Source organism: Coenobita brevimanus, chromosome 14 (genome assembly GCF_032717465.1).
Source record: "Coenobita brevimanus isolate Jiangsu-jjx chromosome 14, ASM3271746v2, whole genome shotgun sequence".
NCBI lineage: Eukaryota > Metazoa > Arthropoda > Malacostraca > Decapoda > Coenobitidae > Coenobita > Coenobita brevimanus.
In genome coordinates this window covers 520,627-536,992 of record NC_136967.1, presented here as the reverse complement: position 1 = coordinate 536,992, position 16,366 = coordinate 520,627, and the positions used below count along the sequence as shown (strand labels likewise).

At 45.0% G+C, this 16,366-nt stretch overlaps 1 protein-coding gene across 1 annotated transcript in view; it reads right to left on the bottom strand.

Moving 5' to 3' along the window:
- Window positions 1-5,914: 5,914 nt before the first annotated feature.
- LOC145417603 (uncharacterized) overlaps window positions 5,915-16,366 on the bottom strand; it is a 95,035-nt gene continuing 84,583 nt past the window's right edge. Inside the window, exon 20 of the mRNA XM_080286304.1 lies at window positions 5,915-6,157. Coding sequence (XP_080142430.1) covers window positions 5,915-6,157 — 243 coding nt within the window. The remainder of the gene's footprint in view (window positions 6,158-16,366) is intronic.

Below are 16,366 nucleotides of genomic sequence, written 5' to 3'. Positions count from 1 at the left end.
TGTGTGTGTGTGTGTGTGTGTGTGTGTGTGTGTGTGTGTGTGTGTGTGTGCGCGCGCGCATGTGTGTAATATTAATGAGGTGTGTGGGATGCAAAAAATACGATAAAAGAAATGCGTACGGGTACATCTCGTTTCTCAGTGTCATGCATAATTCAGGAGGACGAAAGTAATACCATCCACATGTTGAATATATGCTTATTCCGCCATGCCTGGACTCTCTTTGGGCATAAATAGATTATATATATATATATATGGAAGTAAATTCAGCGTTATAGCGTGTTGGGAGATAAATTGTACGGGGTGACAGTGGGGGTAGAATCAAGGAGGATGGGGAGCTGGGGAGATAAATGAAAGAGACGGGAGGAGTGAGATGTGTGTGTGTGTGTGTGTGTGTGTGTGTGTGTGTGTGTGTGTGTGTGTGTGTGTGTGTGGCGTAGCCGTATTCAAACAAACATGCACATATGTAGAAAAAAGATTATGTATATTTCCTTGGCAAGTTTACACACACACACACACACACACACACACACACACACACACACACACACACACACACACACACACACACACACACACGCACGCACACACGAAAATAAAAGAATACACGAAAATAAAACACGAAAAACGCAATACAATGACTCTGGACTCGTGTTACGCAGGCGTGGAAGAAGACTTAAAAAATTCGTGGAAGGTAAAAGAATGAGGGTTTCCTGAAAGAACGGTGGCCAGGAAGGGGAAGAGAGAGAGAGAGAGAGAGAGAGAGAGAGAGAGAGAGAGAGAGAGAGAGAGAGAGAGAGAGAGAGAGAGGATGCTGTATAGTGTAAAAATGGAGAACACCACACGAGTCCAAAAAAATCACACACACACACACACACACACACACACACACACACACACACACACACACACACAGGCACACGAACACATACATTCACCTGAACACATACGCACAGCCTAATGCATACACGCCATGAAACGCACACACACACACACACACACACACACACACACACACACACACACACACACACACACACACACACATGACTCTGATGGGGAAAACTGACAAAAGGGAAGTGACGGAGGGTGAGTGAACGGGAAATGTGTTTTGTGCAGTTACGTTCGTGTTAAATATTTAGAAAAGAAAAGAAATATAAATCTTTGAATCCATTTGTCTCTTCTCAGGCTTAAGAGAAAACAAAATTGAAAAAAAAAATATTGTCTAACTTTAAATCACAAACACGTAACTTATATAAAAAGATAATAACAGATTTTGAACATGTCAGTTATTTATTATGTAAGGAATTAATTAGCCTATGAAATAATGATGAAGGTTATTAGAGGGTAATTAGGGAGAATAATCTGCATGGGAGTTGACCAACAGGATACTAAATCTATGACTATAATTCATTCATTTTAACTTGGTTGATATTTTCGTCCTTTTGCCGTAGCTCAGCGTCAGCATAAGACAATACTACGGTTCTGCACCCTTTCCATAGCACTTCTTCGTGATTAGCACCATATTCTAGAGATAATTCCTTGTAGCTGAGCATTCAAGACGGATAGAAGCGATTTTTAAGCCTAGTCAGAGTGAACAGAGTAAAGATCAAAGCGATAAGAGAGTACAACAACCCCGAGTTCAAAGTTTGACCTTGATTCTTGACCTTGACCTTTATTCGACCTGCACTAAAATCAGATCACGTTCCAGACCCATACACAACATATATGCTAATTCCGATCCATATTTAATTCAATACTTATATTTCGTCAACATATATACAAAGACACAAACACTGGCAAGGAATTGATCACCATGGCTATGCAACAACAACAACAACACACACACACACACACACACACACACACACACACACACACACACACACACACACACACACACACACACACACACACACACACACACACACACACACGCACGCACACACAAACCCAGCACATAACAACAGCAATTAGAGAAGAAGAAAAACCGTGGGGGCCCTCCAAACAGAAGAGTACCCCCTCCTCTCTTGTAATGGTAGAGGAAAAATCGTGGAAAACTTTGCTGGAAAAAACTGGAAACAGACTGGAAACAGAGTGGATTTTTTGAGAGAGAGAGAGAGAGAGAGAGAGAGAGAGAGAGAGAGAGAGAGAGAGAGAGAGAGAGAGAGAGAGAGAGAGAGAAGCAACCTATGTAAAATCGTTCTTACGGAAACAGATGAGGTGGTACAGACACCATCGTTCTGAAAGGGTATAGGAAGAGTTTATAACCCTCTCATTGCTCCCTCTCAAAGAAAATTAGCCAAAAAATACAAAAAATTCATTTTATTTCGAAATTCCCCGATGTGTTGCGTTTGAAAGAAGACGAGAAAGAGAGGAGGACAAGAAGAAAGGAAAGGAGGTGAAAGGAAAACTCATCAGTCCAAGAAAATACAGGTCTTTGGTCACTCCATCCCTTCCACTGGTCTCTCCCTCGTCCACACCAGACCTTTGTTCCTTGTGGGTCTCCTGCAGCCTCAGTACCCCCTTCAGGCAGCCCTGTGTGTGTGTGTGTGTGTGTGTGTGTGTGTGTGTGTGTGAGAGAGAGAGAGAGAGAGAGAGAGAGAGAGAGAGAGAGAGAGAGCTGTTTATACACGGAAACTATTATATTGCTTTAACTTTAACTTGGCCCAGATTTTCGTCCTTTCGCAGCTTATTTCACGAAGCTTTATGACAAAAATAAATAAATAAATAAAATAAAGCAATTCTACATCTCTTCATTATTATCACATTCATTCTTCGCTACTTGCATTTAATTTAGTGTTAATCTATATTTAGGAGAGATGGCAATTTTTGGCCACACTGCACCCACACAGCAATACACCACATCCACACAGCATCACAGTACACCGTCGCAGCACCACACCACACCCTCGCAGCACCACACCACACTCACACAGCACCACACTACACCCACACAGCACCACACCACACCCACACAGCACCACACCACATCCTCACAGCACCACACCACACCCACACAGCACCACACTACACCCACACAGCACCACACCACACCCACACAGCACCACACCACATCCTCACAGCACCACGCCACACCCACACAGCGCCACACCACACCCCCACAGCAACAGAACACAGCAACAACCACTTCACCTTGAGAGGATGGCACAAAGGGAAGGAGAGAGAGAGAGAGAGAGAGAGAGAGAGAGAGAGAGAGAGAGAGAGAGAGAGAGAGAGAGAGAGAGAGAGAAATTAAACACCAAAAATAAAAAATAGGCACAGAAAACTGATAATATGGAGAAAATGGAAATAAATTAAAGGGTAACTGGGAAAAAGTAATGATGCTCTCGTGGTTGAAATGGCTCGGGTAAACTGCCATCTTCCCTCTTAATTTGTCCACTTAAAAGGTATTAAAGTGAGAGGGAAGGTTGGCTGGATCTCTCTCTCTCTCTCTCCAGCATCCGTCCTTCCTGCTCTCCCTTCTCCTCCTCCTGCTCCTCCGTCTTCTTCTCTTCCATTTCCTCCTCCTTTGTCTGCCTGCCCGTCTGTCAGTCTGTCTGTCTGCCTCTGTCTCTGTCTCTGTCTATCTGTCCGTCTTTCTCTCTCTCTCGCCCTCCTTAACCTCACCGCCTCCCTCTCAAAGCTCCTTAATGGTGCCTGAACGAAAACAAATGAGACACTCCCTCCCAAGTGCCTTTAATGATCGCTCGCGCCTTTAAGAGAATACCGGGAACTCGAGGGCAATGAAGGTGTCTCACAATTTATCGACTTTTTCTCATAATGTTTCGTGCAGCTGGAATTTTATGTTTTGATAATGTGGAAATGAATTTTGTGAGTCAATTTCCTTTCATTTCTCTATTCTGATTTCTATATCAAGCAAGCTGGTACATACATACATACATACATACATACATACATATATACATACATACATACATACATACATGCATACATACATACATACATACATCCGATTCACCTTCCTTCATATGTAGTAAGAGGAGGAGGAGGAGGAGGAGGAGGAGGAGGAGGAAGAGGAGAAGGAAGAGAAGGAGGAGGAGGATGAGGAGGAATATGAGGGAGAGAAAGAAAAGATGGAAGTGAAGGAAAATGATGATGAAGTGGAAGTGCAACAGTAGGGGGAAGTGGAGGAGGAAGAGGAGAAAGAGGAGGGAGAGGAAGGCAGCCATAATTTAGCAGAAGGAGGAGGGCAGGACCGAGGAAGAAGAAAATATGGCGTCTATAGAATTTTCAAGACAACACAACCTAAGGCTACGTTTAAGTCCCGTATTTTCTTTCCTTTTCTTTATTCATATAAGTTCGTAAGTGCCAGTTTTTATCCAAATCGAATTAGATATTTATGAGAAAATCAGCAATCAGAATTTTGATACTGACTCTTTACCTTTGATTGATAGATATGTGTAACCGGGCAGCTCCACCGCTCAGGCATATCGGTGCCACCACGTGAAGGCGTCTCTCTCGCCTGCACCAGTCCGAAAGTGTTAAGCGGCTGGGAAAATAATCACCGTAGTCAAAGGGTTAAGCCAATTTTGGACGCTGGCCGTCCATAATTTACTACACTGCCACCATCAAGTTCAAATTTCCCGCGATAAATGGTCACGTGATTTTGATAATGGACGAAGGGCGATGCTTTTAGGGGTTAATGACTTAATGACTCACCAAACGCATTAATTATACGCAAAAATATACAGGTCCATGTCATCATCATCAAGAGAGAGAGAGAGAGAGAGAGAGAGAGAGAGAGAGGGAGGGAGAGAGAGAGGGAGATCTGCCAAAAGGAGCCCTCAGTTCGGCCTGGTCTGCCCTAATGGGCCCTCGTTTCGGCCTGGCCTGCCCCGATGAACCCTCGGTTTGGCCTGGTCTGCCCAGTGAACCCTCCATTTGGCATGGTCTGCCCGGTCAACCCTCACTTTGGCCTGGTCAGCCCCCGGGAGCTATCGGTTCGGCCTGGTCTGCCCCCGAGACCCCTCGGTCTGGCCTGGTTTGCCTCCTCAAGCCCTCGGTTCGGCCTGGTCTGCCGTGGTGTGCCCTCGGTTCCTCTGGTCTACCCCCGACAACCTTCGGTTCGCTCTTGTCTGCCATTGGAAGCCCTTGGTTCGACTGGTTTACCACCGCGGGCCTTCAGCTCTGCATGGTCTGCCACGGGAGCCCTCGATTTAGTCTGGTCTTCCCTGGTGGGTCCTTGGTTTGGCCTGGTCTGCGCTCAAGACCCTTCAGGTTGGCCTGGTCTGCTCCCACAAGCCCTCGGTTTGGCCTGGTCTGCCCATGCAAGCCCTCGGTTCGGCCTGGTCTGCTCTACTATGCCCTTGGTTCGGCCTGGTTTGCCCGGTGAGCCCTCGGTTTGGTCTGGTCTGCCCCCGAGACCTCTCAGTCTGGCCTTATATGCCTTTGCGAGACCTCAGTTCGGCCTGGCCTGCCCTGGTGTGCCCTCGGTTTGGTCTAGTCTGCCCTGGTGAACCCTCGGTTTTGCCTGGGCTGCCCCGGTGAGCCCTTGCTTTGGCCTGGTCTGTTCCCGAGACCCCTTGGTCTGGCTGGTTTGCCTTCTCAAGCCCTTGGTTCGGTCTGGACTGCCTCTGCGAATCCTCTGTTCGGCCTGGTCTGCCCCGGTGAGCCCTCGGTTTGGCCTGGTCTGCCCCGGTGAACCCTTGGTTTGGCCTGGGCTGCCCAGGTGAGCCCTCGGTTCGGCCTGATCTGCCCCCAAGACTCCTTGGTCTGGCCTGGTTTGACTTCGTGAGCCTTCCGTTCGGACTGACCTGCCCTGGAGTGCCCTCGGTTCGGCCTGTTTTGCCAGCTGGAGCCCTCGGCTCGGCCTTTCCTACCACCGCGAACATTCGGTTCAGCCTGGTCTGCCCCCAGGAGCCCTCGGTATGGCCTGGTCTGCCCTAGCGGGTCCTCAGCTTAGCCTGGTCTGCACCCTGGATCCCTCGGTTTGGCCTGGTCTGCCCCGGTGAGCCCTCGGTTTGCCCTGTTGTCCCGGTGAGCCCTCGGTTTGGTATGTGTCTGCCCCTGTGAGCCCTCGGTTAGGCCTGATCTCTCCCAGGAAGCCGTTGGCTCTGCCTGGTCTGCCACCATGGACCCTCGGTTCGGCCTGGTCTTCCCCTGCGAGCTCTTGATTCGGCTTGGTCTGCATGTGTGACTAGCGAGCGTGTGAGAGTATGGAGGTGCATGAGTACATGAATGAATGAGTGGCTGAGCAAGTGAGTTAAAGTGTGGGTAGTGAGTGACTAGGGAGAGAGACTGAATGAGTGAGTGATAGACTGTGAGAGATGACGGTATCCGGAAGACAGGAATAATAGCAAATTAACCCTTGGGCACGCTGCATTCTAGTTCGTTGCATTATCAACATATCGTGTTGACGGTCATCACGTTTTCGTTGGTTTGTTTACGTTTCTTGGCGGATAAATCTAAATACTGAATGAGAGCGACAGGACACGGATATTGTCTGTGCAAACGCTACAAAAAGACAAACTGCTTTTTATGTACCGAAGGAAAAGGAAAGGTTAATATGCCCCTAGATATCAGGTAGCAAATAAAATGATGTACCCTTATTCTGCAGCCTCCCTATAGTTTGTCTTGGGCTTCCTATATGGCACTGAAGGATGTGCGAAAACTTACGTTTTTATTGCCCATATAAGGGTTGCTTTCTTGTCTTTCATATATCGTCTTTGTAAAGTGAATGGTGAGCGAGTGAGTGGGTGGCGACTTTGACGTATACTATAATTTTGTGTTAATCTATTGTTACAAATCACTATAAGGGATGATGTCCATTTCAGGCTGAGTTAAGATGAAAAGGGTATAGTCAAAATTTAATAAAAAACAAACATTACTTAGCATGATAAAAAAGTCTTTTGTCTCGAACTAGAACTCTGTGAACCCTAGAAGCTCCGAACCCCATCAGTCACCCTCTAACCGCGAAAGGAGGAGGACACAGGAGCTCTGTGTATCTTTTGTCAGTGATGATATAGTGTGTAAACAGCTTCCCCATCCTCCTGAGATATAGACAGGTAAGCAAGGATATTTTTCGTTTGTCCTTTGACGGCTACGAGTTCAACCAGCTGTGGCATATCGTTGGTATTTGCCTGAAAAAGTAAAGAAGCGCTGTGGTGTTGATGTGGATGCGCTTGAGAGTGTTGGGAAAGGTACCCTGTGATGCTTTGGTCATGCGCAAAGACTGAAGAATGAGAGATCACCTGTAGTCCTGCCACCTTAACTTGGAACAGATTTCGGTCCTTTTGTAGCTTATTTCACGTAGCTCAGTGGAATGAAAAGACAATGCTACTGTTTTTTTTTCCCTGCTATAATAATAATTTTTCACGACAAGCATCATATTCTAGTATACCTGTTTCTACAGCACTGGAGACTGACAGACGGCGATATTAGGCCAAGTTAAAGCGAAAGAAGTATAGAAGAATGTATATGAGCTAGGTAGAAAGGATGACGGGTAGTGGGAGCCCGAGATGAGGCGGAGGGATGCTGTGAAGAGATCGTATATGGACGATGATGGTGTGAGTTGGAGGGGGAGGGGGGCGTCTGATAATGGATGACAAGTTAACATGGAGGCTGATTGTTTGTGGACACCTCTTCCGAGATTGGTTATAGATACGTAAAAGAGTACCGGGATATAAATATATTTGGCCATAGTAGTGAGACTTTTTTTTTTTTCTGTTGCTCTGTTAGGTCTTCCTTAAGTTTAACATAATCCTGGATTTTAGCTTGAATCTTGAGTCTATATCTTTATCAGTCTATGTTAGGCTCAGTGTAGGACCAGACCTTCTACTTGGAGGGAAAGTGACAGCCAGAATTACTTTTCCCCATGCTAGCGAAGTACGAATAAGAAAGGGGCGTCTTTAGGAAGAGCGGTGCATGTGAAAGTAGAAAAACTGTGTACTCTGATGAGGAATGAGACCCAGAATGAGCCCTGCCCCATGCTGGCGAAGTACTAATGGGAAAGGGATGTCTGTAGGAAAGGTGATGCATATGAAAATGGAAAGCTGGGTAGTTGGAGGGAGAGTGATAGGCAGAATTAGCTCTTCTTCATGCTGGCGATGTACTAGTGGGAAAGGGGTGTCTGTAGGAAGTCCGCATAACCCCTTCACTATAATGGATCACTACCAAGATGCACAAAATCGTCGGGTGGCAGCAAAATGAACAAATACAAGGCATCACGGTAGGGTCAGCCTCCATTCCACCTCTCCTCTACCTTCATACGTGTGTAGTCTTGATTGTCTGACCCTCGCTGTTTGTACATGAAGGTTGATGACTTTATGGAAAATGCAGTTACATGGATGACTATGATATGATTTTCGCTCCTGCATTAGGCAAATTTTATCCCTTTCCTACTCTGTCCTGTCATTGCCTATACTAACATACCATACCCTAATTTTCCCTACCCTACATTACCCTACTCCCGCCTGTCCTACCCTAGCCTTCCCTATCATACCCTACCCTAACTTTCTCTATCCTGCCCTACCCTACCCTATCCCTTCCCTTACTTTCCCTACCCTACCCCAGCTTTCCATACCCAACCCAACTTTCCCTACCCAACCCTACCCAGCCCAACTTTCCCTACCCTACCCTTACCCATAATTTCCCTCCCCTCTTCTACCCATACATTCCCTCCCCTCCCTTCCCCGACCCAACCCTACCCTACCCTACTCTACCTAAACCTACACTACGCTACTCTACCTAGACCTACACTTCCCTACCCTGCCAACCTAACCTTACCCTACCCATCCTAACGTACCTTATTTAATTCCATTACCACTGTACCAATTCTCCTATATTTTCTTATTCTACCTTCAGACGATTTTCTTCAGGTCTGGAGAGACTTTTGGAAGTGGAGGGGTTACACACAGCCATCATCAACCCCTTCACTACCAGGGGATCTCCTCAGCTGAATAAAACCGTCTGAGGTTATCTGAAACCAAAAGTACTAAGACGTTCTCGGTGTGAATGGGTTAATGTTTCTGTCCCATTATTTTGAGAGGGTTTTCTTAAGGTGTAGGAAATCGTCTGAACCTTGCCAGGAGTACAAATGACGTCAGCAGAATGAATGCGCTGTCCTACCCGCCACAGATCGATCCCCGGAGTGGCCAGATGTTTTTATATCATGTAGACGTTACCTGAGCACAGACTGGTGTCCTTACCTTAAGTGTTATAGACTAACAGTAGCCTATCCTCGTGCCCCTACACTAAAATAAGTAGGATTTGTTAGTTACCGGTGTCACGTTAATTATCACACACACACACACACACACACCACACAGTCTCACCTTCAGTCCCTACCACACAGAGAGCCTCCTAACACCCTGTACATAATATTAAACCCTTCAGTACATCTTTATCCACCTTAGAAGAGATCTCTGTTAGCTGATAGGGTTAGTGGAGAACGTTTACAACCCATGTACCTGCAGACTCCACACTTAAACCAATTATGATCTCCAGGTTGTACCAAGAATAATACTAAATGGAGTCATGAACCAGAGATAAGGAATTTATAGGAAAGTTTAAAACCACCCCAGATATTACGCACCTGTTATGAGGCCATTTATATATTATACTTGTATGAATTTCTTTTTTTTTTAATGAATTCACAATGTGGCATGTAGGCTTGTATATCTTATGCTCATACTGTCAAGAACTGGGGTCATTCATACCCCTTTGGCTTCCTTGTTTTGAGAATACAGCCTGATATGAGATGGAGCTTTGAAGACAATCTATATAATTCCTATGCATATTTTTTCATGCAAGGAAGAAGGAACCCAAGGCCATTTTACAGGATCCCCCGATGAGAGGTATCCCTCATTCTTTAACAATTATTTTTTTTCCTTTCGTTTCATTTTTTTCCCTTATTTCCTGCTTGTTAATGTCCTCCTCAATCCTAACAGAAAGTAGTAATAATACAATATACGGATACTAATTATGTTCTTTTTTTTCAGAGAAAAGGAACCTAAGGCTGAACATCTACGCACGTTAGTACTAAAGGGAGAGTCAAACAGAAGCTAGTAAAATCAGTATCACGCCTGGACACACTGCGTTTGAGGAATGCAAGTGGAAGGCAGATGGAGAGGCAGACTGAGGAAGAAGCTCAAGACGTGAAATTTTAAGGCAGGTGAGTGATTACAAGACACAGCATTTTTCACATAATTTCATCATCCTCTTCATTCTGGTGAGGACTGATATTCCCTCCCTCCCTCTCTCTCTCTCTCTCTCTCTCTCTCTCACACACACACACACACACACACACACACACACACACACCAGAAGATTTTGCTGAGCTTGGGTAGATTTCTCGTCGTCAGGGTGATACAAACCGTCTGTCTTAACCCCTTCACTTCAATGAATAACTACCAAGATGAATAAAATCGTCTGAAGTGAATACATACAATCTGTCAGGGTAGGGTTACACTCCACATCCTCTCTCCCCTACCAGCTTACGTCTGCATTTGTCACCTTAAGATACATAATTTTCTATATCTGTAATTTTCTACACTATTAGCCAAAACAAGACACATTTTGTAATTCGCATCATGAAGTCTCTGTTATTTGATTTCGTTGTTAGTCCATCAATGTTGACTTTATAGAAAATCGCAGTTACATGGATGACTAAACTATTTTCGTTCCTGCAATAGTCAAATCCCCCCCCCCCACTCCTATTCTGCCCTGTCTTAGCCAAAACTAACCTACCATACCCCACTTTTACCTACCCTACACTACCCTACTTCAGTGTATCCTACCCTAACTTTCCCCTACCATAACTTTCCCCGCCCTACCCTAACTTTTCCTACCCTAACCTACCCTAACTTTCCCTACCCTGCCCTACCCCAAGTTTCCCTACCCTAACGCTCCCTACTCTACACTGCCCTACCCTATCCTACCCTACCTTACTCTTCCCTACCGTACACTACCCTACCTAAACCTACCCTGCCCTAACCTGCCATTACCCTACCCTACCCTACCCTGCCCTACCCTACCCTAACTTTTCCTATCCTACCCTACTCTAACTTTCCCTACATGACCCTACCCTAACTTTCCTTATCCTACCCTACCCCGAGCTTTCCTACTCTACCCTACTCAACCCTAACTTTCCGTACCCTATCCTAAACCAACTTTCCCCACCCTGACTATCTCTACCCTCTCGTACCCTATGCGAACTTTCGCTATCCAAACACTCCCTACCCTACAGTACCCTACCCTACCCTACTCCTCCCTACCGTGGACTACCCTTGCTAAACCTACCCTACCCTACCCTGCCGTTAACCGACCCAACCCTACCCTACCCTAACTTTCCCTTCATGACCCTACCCAAACTTTCCTTATTCTACCCTACCCCAAGTTTCCGTACTCTACCCTACTCAACCTTATCCTACCCCAACTTTCCCCACCCTAAGTATCCCTACCCTACCCTACCCGAACTTTCCCTACCCTAACACTCCCTACCCCACACCACCCTACCTTACCCTACTATTTTTTACCCTGCACTACCCTGTCTAAACCTACCCTACCCTACCCTGCAATTAACCGACCCAACCCCCCTCCCCTCCCCTACTCTAACTTACCTTCTCCTTTACCACTATAAAAGAGTCTTTTTCTGTTTTCATCTTTTTACCTTCAGACGATTTTCTTCAGCTCTGGAGAGGCTTTCTGAACTGGAGGGGTTAGACACAGCCACCATCAACCCCTTCACAACCAGAGGTTCTCCTCAGCTGAAGAAAAGCGTCTGACGTTATCTAGAACCAAAATTACTAAGTCGTTCCCTGTTTGAAGGGGTTAGTGTTTCTGTCTCATCAACCTGAGAAGGTTTCTTAAGCTGTAGGAAATCGTCTGAACCTTGCCAGGAGTACAAATGACGTCAGCAGCCAGATCGCGCTCTCCTACCCACTACAGATCGAGTCCCGGAGTGGCCAGATGTTTTTATATCATGCAGACATTACCAGGGCGTGGGCTGGTGTCCCTTCCTTAAATGTTCTGGACTAACGGTGCCTAGCCTTGTGCCCCTACGCTAAAATAAATAGGATTTCTTAGTTATTGGTCTCACGTTAATTATTACACACACACACACACACACACACACACGCTTCAGTAATTCCTTATTGCTGTTATAACTTGTATATGAATGATGTTTGCTTTGTACACAATATATCGAGCCACGAAGGCTGGACTTGGTACATCCAACCACATGGACTGGACTTGGTACATCCAGTCACATGGACTGGACTTGGCACATCCAGCCACATGGACTGGACTTGGTACATCTAGTCACATGGACTGGACTTGGCACATCCAGCCACACGGGCTGGACTTGGTACATCCAGCCACATAGGCTGGACTTGGTACATCCAGCCACATGGGGTGGACTTAGTCTTCCACATATTTCATAACTTAAGTATGGTATATGTATAGGGAGAAAAAAAAAATGCTAGGTCCATCATTAGAGTTTGTGTTTATTTCATAACTTTTACAAATCGGTACATGGATATAGTGATGATTATATGAACTGTACTGTATAATGCAGTACAGTAGATACCATTTACGACTTAGCTGTACTCTATACGTAGAGGCAGGGTTTAATTTTTCCCCGACCCGATCGTACCTATTTAACATCTTCACCACTACATTTTTTTTTTATATTATTCTTTCTTCATCCAGACGATTTTCTTCATCTCTGGAAAGACTTTTCGTAATGGAGGGGTTGGACACAACCACCACCAACCCCTTCCCTAGCAGGGGATCTCCAAAGCCCAAGAAAACCGTCCGACGTTGTCTAGAACCAGAATTACTAATACGTTCTCGGTCTGAAGGAATTAGTGTTCCCGTCCCATCACCCTGAGAGGGTTTTCTTTAGCTGCAGGAAATCGTCTGAAGCTAGGAAGGAGTATACATGACGTCAGCAGACTGAGTGCGCTGTCCTACCCGCCACAGATCAAGATCAGGAATGGCCAGATATTTTTATATCCTGTAGACGTTACCAGGGCGTCGGCTGGTGTCCTTCCCTTTAAATGTTCTGGACTAACGGTGCCTAGCCTCATGTCCCTACGCTTCAATAGCATTTGTTAGTTACTGGTATCACGTTAATTATTACACACACACACACACACACACACACACACATTACCATAAATTACAATTTTGGAATTAGTTCTGTAAGACTGACTGATTGAGATACTTAATTATATGTATGACCGGATGATGATGATGATGATAATGATGATGATGATGATGATGATGATGATAATGATGATGATGATGATAATGATGATGATTATTAATATTATTATTTCTTTTTCCAGACTGTTGCCCCAGGGTTCTAACTTAGCCTACTGAAGAGCATTATAAGGACGTCCGTGGCTGCAGGCCCCATCCAGTCAAGAAAAGCCTGGACATCACGCATTCCACGCGCAAGATTGCGTCACCGCGACATTGCTGCGAGAGGAAGGGGTCAAGCGGACGACACCACATTCTTTTATTGTATTTGTATTATTATCTATTTTATTGTATTTGTATTATCATGTTTTATTGTATTTGTATTATTATCTATGTTTATACTACAACTTAGCCAAAATTTGCCACCTCTCCATCTTCAACGTTGTCATTTAAGTTCGTTCATCTTCAATTAATCGGAGTTTTTCGTCACTTTATAGCTTACTTAACTTAGTTAAGTGGCAGAGTGAGACTGCTACGTCTTTGCATCCCTCCCATAGCACTTCTTCGTGACTAGCTTCGTATTCTAGTGTTACTCTATTGCTACAGATAAAAAATCAAGATGGAGAGATGGCATTTTTTCGCCTAGTTAAAATGAAGGTAGTATAGGCTCGTATTATTTCTCTCAGGCTCTTATGACTCACTCTTGTGTGGACAAAATCGTCTGGTGTCAGTTGGAACCTAATGTTTGAGTTATGCCGGGCGTGAGGGGGTTGATGGTGACGGTATTAACGCCCTCAGGCTCCTAGGACTCCCTCTCAGCCGGATAAGTCCCTCGTCAGCTGGAATGAAGTACCAGAGAAAAACCCGAGCATTAGAGGGGTTACTTAGGCCACTTGTAAACCCTCTAATGCTCGGGACAACTCTAGTACTCCATTCCAGCTGACGAGGGACTTTTATTCGGCTGAGAGTGAGTCACAGGAGCCTGAGGGCAGTCACCATCAACCCCCTCATGACCGGCATAACTCTAGCATTAGGTTCCAACTGACACCAGACGATTTTGTCCAGCTGAGTGGGTCATAGGAGCCTGAGAAAGACAGCAAACAATAAAAACAGGGGGCTGTACGAATTTTTTTACCGACCATAATGGAAAATTTGATTTTTTTAATAAAACCCCCCCTGCCTCTCATCCCCTGTGTTTGTCTACACCCCACCTACTTTCCTCCCAGCCCTAGTATACCTAACTGTGTATGTCTTCGCGTACGTGTGCATCTGTATGTGTATTGGTGTGCGTGTGTCTATGTGGATGTATGAAAGAGTATGTGGAGGTGTACCCATATGGAATATTCACTTCGTAAACATTCCACTGACCCACCGAGCTTTGAACGCTGGTCCACCTGCATACAAGGCCAGGACTATGCCGACCCTGCTACCACGCCCCCACTCACTTAGGGTCTGAGTCTCCTACTGTATTTTCTTGTCTTGTACCTGCAATAAACAAGATACCGCATTAGTGAAATAAACAGATCAAGCCACTAATAAAGAGATATTATGAACTCTCTAGAGGCACTTACAACATTTAAGACTAATTTAATGCTAGTCAAGAAGAAGTGCTATGGAAAAGAGCTGTGGTACTGTCTTCCGTCCCTGATCTGAGTCAAATGAACTGCAAGGGTGGAAATCCGGGACAAGTGAAAGTGAAAGAAATAGTGCATCTACTAATATACAAGGAAAAATAAAAATTGTTTGAATATTTTTTTCCTTTTTCCTTACTCTTTATTTTGAATAATTTACAATACTTTAAATTCTGTAGTCCGAGTAACGTCACTGTTAGTTGATGTAATATATTCACACTAACATGACCGGTAAAGGTTGATTCGAGTAATAACAATGGTTAAATTAGGTTACTATAGGTAATGGTAGGAACAGATTAGTCTCTCATGACTGGTTAGATTAGGTTAAGGTTGGGTGGACTAATGTAGATCTTACTTACTTTACTTACTTACTTTGGGTAAAGTAAGGGAGTGTTGGCTAGGGAAGGCTAAGATAAAATAAGACTGGGTTGGGTTGGGTAGGGTAGGATTGGAAAGATTAGGCTAGGTTAGATTAGGGTTGGGTTGGGTAGGTGAAGGTGCATCACAAAACAATTCACACAATTATACCAGAGATGCAAAACTTAGCCCATGTAACAGATTCCTTCTTTTGATCACCTTGTCAGACTTTTATCTTAGGTTTATATTTTTTTCTGCTCCATGAAAGTAAACCACACAGAACTTATCATAATGTCAAAATCTGGACACTTCACCGATAACAGTATTTGAATATCTCACACCCTTTACCCCACACAAACGCACACACAAAATCTGATTGTTTCATTTTTGAAAACTAAGTCCTTATACTCTGCACCAGATCTACAATCAGGCATATCTATCATAAACAAAAGTTTTGTGTCACTTTAGCTCAGGGCAATGTGATATGCTGTTGAACTGCCGAAAAGATGAGTCTGAATACCGTACTTACTGCCTTCTTTTGCATAATGCTCAATATGATTTTCCCCTCCCTTTGTAATCCATCTCAATTTTTCCACTCCCTTACTCTCCTGCACTCCTTCCCCCCACTCTCTCCCTCCCCTTCCTCCTCTCTCTCCACTTCACTCTTTTCTTCCTCTCTTTCTCACTCCTCCCCCACTTCCCCTTCCTGTATCCCCTCCTTCCCTCCACACCTCCCTATCTCCCTTCTATGCCACTTTGTCTTGTCTATTATCTCCTTACTCCTTACCTATTTAGCTATCTAACGTTAGTGGTAGGTGGTGGTGACCGTCTTCTACTCACATGATGTAACGTTGCCTACTTCTTCCTACGGTGACTCTACAATGATTGACAGGCCTAATGGGTTTTGTATTGTTGAGTAACCCCAGTTTGTCTGGCTAAGCAGATCCTGTAACCCTGGAGGCCATTAACAATATTGAGTGGTAACCATACAACGGGATTGTGTGGAGCCTACTACAGTGTCCTTGTTAACCAAGGAGAAAGACGCAAATGCAGTGTCCATCCAGGAACCAAACCTCCACACTCTTCCCTGTGCCTTGTTGTCCACCACAATGGAACTTTAGTTCATTGTATGGGATGGCCCTGCAGAAGCAAGTGCAAGTGCTTGGCAGTATCTGATGCGTCTGCTCAGTCTGACAGATTGGGTTTACTGTACT